Source organism: Triturus cristatus, chromosome 1_1 (genome assembly GCF_964204655.1).
Source record: "Triturus cristatus chromosome 1_1, aTriCri1.1, whole genome shotgun sequence".
In the NCBI taxonomy this organism is placed as follows: Eukaryota; Metazoa; Chordata; class Amphibia; order Caudata; family Salamandridae; genus Triturus; species Triturus cristatus.
Window position 1 is genome coordinate 2,086,371 of NC_140579.1, and position 6,264 is coordinate 2,092,634.

Sequence of the window (6,264 nt, forward strand, 5' to 3'; positions counted from 1 at the left end):
AACGGCTCTTTGGTGCATCAAGGTATTTAAAGGAAGGGAGTGTCTACAAACTCCACCTCCATTAAGGTAGCAAGGGACCTGCTCTAAAGTGTATACTCTTACAAGGCAAGCACTCAGTCCTCTCTACAACCCCAAGGGACTATGCAGGTGGCCTGATGTCTAACACTAAGCTTCCACCTCCCTGCAAGACATCTGTGACCCTCCTCGCTCACCCCCCCACATCCATCACAGCTGCAATGGTGGCTGCTCCCTCTCCTACATCGCTGCCAAGACCTACAATAACCTGCCACTCCACCTCCGAACAGTACCCTCCCTGGCGTACTTCAGAAAGAAACTCAAGACCTGGCTCTTCGATGGAGACACAGCTCTCCCAGCGTACAGGTACCCTTAGGGGTGACAGTGCTGCACTTTACAAATACTGATTTAAGATACATAGGTACTGCGAAACAGAAATGTCACACATATGCATGCTGCAAACTTGACAGCTATGCTTACTAAAGTTATATATACACAAAACTCAGACTTATATCTTTTTATTTTATTTAGATTTTCGCATATAGCAGAAAAAAAATTACCACTGGCAATTCAATAGCACATGAACCGTGTATGATAAAAAACAAATTAGAAGAAGCATTCCATTTCATGAAATGAGGTCTTGAACACATTCAATGAAAATACAATTCCTGATAACTACTGCCCAATATCCACTATTCCTACTCTAGCAAGACTAATGGAGAAGTGCATCCACTCCCAACTATGCAACCATATAGCCCAATTCCAACTCATTGACCAGTTCCAATCAGGCTTCAGGCAGAAACAGCACAGAAACGGCCATGACCCACTCAGAATACTAGATCAAAACGAATCCTGCCTCCTAATCCTGCTAGACCTTTCATCAGCCTTTGAAAAGGTCAAACATATCAGTCTCCTCGACCTACTTGAACACAGAATGGGCTTATCAGGAGCTGTCCTAAAGTGGTTTGCCTCCTTCTTAGCCAACCAAGCTCAAAGAATCAAGATTAACCAATTGCTATGCTCGACCACACCCATCACCCTGGGAGTCCCTCAAGGTTCCGTCTTATCTCCTACCCTCTTCAATCTATTCATGGAACCCTTAACTGAAATTCTGAAACTCTCTAATATCGGTTACCACATGTACGCGGATGATACACAACTATACCTAAAAATATCATCGCCGGATGACATCCGACTACTCAACACAACTTTACAAAAAACCCACATCTGGCTAACAAAAAAACACCTCAAACTCAATGCGCTCAAAACGGACTTTCTACTAATCTCCCCACCACAAGGACATGGTTACATAGTAAACTGGATGAAACATCTAACAGGCCTCAATTGCAACCCTCACATTATCAATTCCACACGATCACTGGGAATAATACTAGACAAGAATCTCTTGACATGAGGGAACACATCAGCACAGCCACCAGAGGAGCCAACTTTCATATGAGCTTTCTCAGAAAACGAAAACCCAAACCCTTCCTCAACGACAACGACCTAAAAACAGCCATTCAATCTCTAGTTCTACCCAGAATAGACTATGGGAATTCAACCTTATGTGGCTTGCCGAGATCCAGTCTGGCTCCTTTAAGAGCCTCACTAAACGCGGCTGCAAGACTCGTCACTGTCTCCAGAAAGAATAACCACATCACCCCGGTTCTAAAGGAACTGAATTGGCTCCCTTATGAGGCAAGAGCACAGCTAAAGATTGCACACACGACGCACAAAGCCCTGCACCTCAGCACACCAAAGTATCAAGTCAATAAACTCGAATTATCAAGCAATAGCAGATCGCTGAGAAGCACCAACACCCTGCTATTGAAACCACAAACATTTAGGAAAAAGAAAACCTACACACCACTTTCTGTGGCCTAGCACCCAGAATATGGAACGCCCTGCCTCAAGAAATCAGAATGAACCCCTCCACCACCTCACTCAAAAATGAAGTCAAATGACTTCTTATGAATAAAACTCTCTCCTGATCCCAGCCCTGATGCCAGTGGATACCAACCAGATGCTGCTCATCAGCCAAGAGCCATGTTGGTCTCTAATCGAGAACGACTAACACAACCATGACCTTCTACAAGAACTAACATACAATTTCTTCTTAGATACTCATTTATATGTGACTAGCGTGCAACTTCTCTTTTGACTTAACTTTTGTAAAAGCGCTTTGATGCCCTCGTCAGGTCTAGTCCGCACTGTATAAAACCTTATAAATAAAAATAAATACACAATGTAGACATTTGTGGCCATAATGATTTAGTCCCAACTTCGTGGCCTTTGTATACAATAAGTTAACATTCTCCTCTCTGCTTTCCTCCCTCATCAACAACTTGACAAGGGCTGAAACTCTAATGTGCTGAAACAAGCCCAGACGCACAACCAGACGCGTGGGGAGCCCCAGCTTTAGCAGTTACAGCCGGAGAGCCACTAAAATGTGAATTATTAATGATAGACCTTTTCTATATGCAGACAAAAGACATGGTTGAGCAGTGTGAGCCGAAGCTGCCGAATGAGGCAAGTATAGTGAAGGATCTGGTCGGAAGAACAATTAATAAAAATGAAGAAAAATGACAGGCATATGGAAAAAGTGAGCAGGAGAGAAAAGATAAGAAAGAAACTAAATGAAAGAATACCGGTGAGAAATAGAGTAAAGAAAGAAGAGGAGACGCATGGGAGATTAAAAGGAAGGAACAGGGAAAAGAAGAAAGGTGTAGAAGCTGAATGGAAAGGTGGAAACAAAGGCAGAAGAACGAAACATGGAAAAATGGGGACGGGTGGAAGGTTGAATGGAAAAAGAATAGGTGGAAAGGTGAAAAGATGTATGGAAGGATGAAGGGATCGGTGGATAAAAGGATGAATGAGTAGAATGGTGATAGCATGAATTGATGGAGAAACTAGTGGATGGGAGTAAAAGCAAAAGGATGGGTGGATCAATGGATGAATGGATGGCTGGAAAGGGGAAGAACTCTACAAGGGACGGTCGTGCTTACTCGATCGGTTCCATGAGAGGTACGAGACTACAGAGCGTATTTGAATTCCTTTACTACAACCTAGTCAACAACATACAAAGGCATCTCAACATACATGGTCTATGGAAACGGTGCAGAAATATCCTATCCCAGGCCAGCTGAAGGCCACACAAGTTGCACTTGTCCATGCCCACCTCTGTTGTGCTCTCAGGCTCCAGTGCCGGACACAAGATGACTTGTGACTGCAGCCAGGTGGCCACACAAGAAGTGTCTTCGCAGCACACCAGTCACTCAAGCCCCAACCATCCAGTGGAGTCTGGTGAGCCCCATATTACTGTTCATCATACCAGCAAACACATGAATCCATCCCGCCTACATGTCACCCCAGATCCAGCCATTCTATGCCTCATGGATGACCCCATGAACCAAGCACATTCCCCTCCCAGACCAAACCCACCGGCCAGTCTAGCAAAGAGCTCCCGAAGTTCTACTCCCAGACCATCAACTCTTCCCCGTCCAATCACGCACTAAGGCTGTATCATTCTAGCCCACGAGGATTACAAGTCTACTGGGTTTCACCCTCCGCATAGTCACCGCTCCCTCCAGGCCAGCCATCTGGTGGTCCATGACTACACTTCAGACATCATTTCCAGCCATCCGAGGCTGCATTCAATGTCCTAGTCCACTCAGGCTACATTGGCAGACCCATCCTTCATAACCATCTGACACTACATCCTCCCCGACCATCTGACACTACATCCTCCCTGGCCATCTGACACTACATCCGCCCTAGCCATCTGACACTACATCCGCCCTAGCCATCTGACACTACACTCCATAACAACCCGTTCTTGCCACCTGACACTACAATCCATAAGCATCCATCCTAGTCATCTGACACTACACTTCATGACCATCCATCCTAGCCATCTGACACTACACTCCATAACCATCCATCCTAGCCATCTGACACTACACTCCATAACCATCCATCCTAGCCACCTGACACTACAATCCATAAGCATCCATCCTAGTCATCTGACACTACACTTCATGACCATCCATCCTAGCCATCTGACACTACACTCCATAACCATCCATCCTAGCCATCTGACACTACACTCCATAACCATCCATCCTAGCCAGCTGACACTACACTCCATAACCATCCATCCTAGCCACCTGACACTACACTCCATAACCATCCATCCTAGCCACCTGACACTACAATCCATAACCACCCATCCTAGCCATCTGACACTACAATCCATAACCATCCATCCTAGCCATCTGACACTACACTCCATAACCATCCATCCTAGTCATCTGACACTACACTTCATGACCATCCATCCTAGCCATCTGACACTACAGTCCATAACCACCCATCCTAGCCATCTGACACTACACTCCATAACCATCCATCCTAGCCACCTGACACTACAATCCATAAGCATCCATCCTAGTCATCTGACACTACACTTCATGACCATCCATCCTAGCCATCTGACACTACACTTCATGACCATCCATCCTAGCCATCTGACACTACACTCCATAACCATCCATCCTAGCCATCTGACACTACACTCCATAACCATCCATCCTTGCACCTGACACTACACCCCATAAGCATCCATCCTAGCCATCGGACACTACACTCCACAACCATCCATCTGACACTACAAAACCATCCATCTGACACTACAATCCATAACCATCCATCGGACACTACACTCCATAGCCACCCATCATAGCCAAGTGATACTACACTTCATAACCACCCATCTTAGACACCCGACACTACACTGACCGGCCCATCCATCATCTCAGAGACCACACTCCATAACCAGCCCCGACACAGTACACTACACGCAGCCACCCTAGCCATACACAGCTTCACTCCAGACCCAGCTATCCCAGCCAGCTTCAACTAGGTTCACATACACAATCACTTTCACCCCGAGATCACAAACCAAACCCCTCCATCCCAGCCCTCTGACAACACTCACCTCGCCCAACCACCCCCCTCCTTGGACACGCCAGACCAATTTATTTTTACCCGAGACAAACTCTTATTTCACTTAAAGACTCTCTTCTAACCCATCCATATGCATCATCACATCACTGAGAGCCCGACAGACATGCCCCACAGACCCTTCCTACCACAGACCTCGCTCTTCCGGTCTACAACCAGGGCCTCTAGGATGGGCCCTACTCTGTGACCCTCTTCCCAGCCTCGTCTTACCACCGAGAGGGTCATCTGTGACCGCACCACCACACACAGACCTCGGCAGGGACACACAGACCTTTGTTGACCATCAGCTAACCACACTTCCCTCGTCACCTGCACTGACTGACAAGCTACCCACCCCCACCCCCACCTCCTCAAAAAGAGAATCGAAGCAATCGTGATCTTCATGGTCATTCCTCTCACCCCCTCCCCCAGCCTCCCAAATGACAAGCCGCCACTCCCATTATTGCCTGTCCCTTATAGGTTTCACGACTTTCAGCTGCTATGGGGCAGAAGAGACGGGGTCGCCAGTTCATGGCTGATACTGCCGAAGGGTGCGCGCTCATTACCTGGCCCTCCACAGACCCGTCTTGCGCCCAAAGCGAGCAAAAGCCCAAACCACAGCAACATCGTAGAAACACTGAGCATCTCGCGCCCAGCGCCCTGCAATCAGTGTCACTGATGAGGCCCAGCTGCATTCATTCCCGGGGGACGGAGAAAGGCGACCAATCACAGAGGAGGGCGGGAGAGAGATGGCTGCACCCACACCTGCCCCTGCCAGGCACCTATCAATGTATGTGGCCTTCTTTGTTTTCCAGCAGGAGGGATATGCATATGTAAATCATGCATAATGTGCAATTGAACAATTAACTCTTTTCTCCACAGGAAAATAGCTTCGTCCGTTGGGAAAATGCTTCCTCTACTCTCTCATTTTAGTCTGGAGTTATGTTCAATGCGCTCAAGTTTCCCCAGGTCCATGTGCGAGTAGCGAGCTCAGCCATTCTAGTTGTTTCCTTTGCAACCTGGTACTTGTAGTCCTGGATTTATAACAGAATCATAAGGACTACAAGTACCAGAATGCACATTTAAAAAAAACCTGGCTTGTATGAGCTACTTACACATTCAAAACGTGAGATCTATGTCTACCCTAAAAACCCTTCCGTCTGCACTTGAAGTGTAGTTGTATCCATGCTGTGAAACTACCTGCAAAATGCCCCTTCAAAGCCCGCAAACGCACGAGATGGTGGATTT

At 47.0% G+C, this 6,264-nt stretch overlaps 1 protein-coding gene across 3 annotated transcripts in view; it reads right to left on the reverse strand.

The window, feature by feature from the left end:
- LOC146869047 (chitinase-3-like protein 2) overlaps window positions 1-5,680 on the reverse strand; it is a 290,781-nt gene extending 285,101 nt beyond the window's left edge. For all 3 annotated transcript variants that reach the window (XM_085642153.1, XM_085642935.1, XM_085641346.1), the window contains exon 1: window positions 5,583-5,680. In XM_085642153.1, the coding sequence (XP_085498279.1) occupies window positions 5,583-5,661 (79 nt within the window). In that variant the 5' untranslated portion in view covers window positions 5,662-5,680. The remainder of the gene's footprint in view (window positions 1-5,582) is intronic.
- Between the last annotated feature and the right edge of the window lie 584 nt (window positions 5,681-6,264).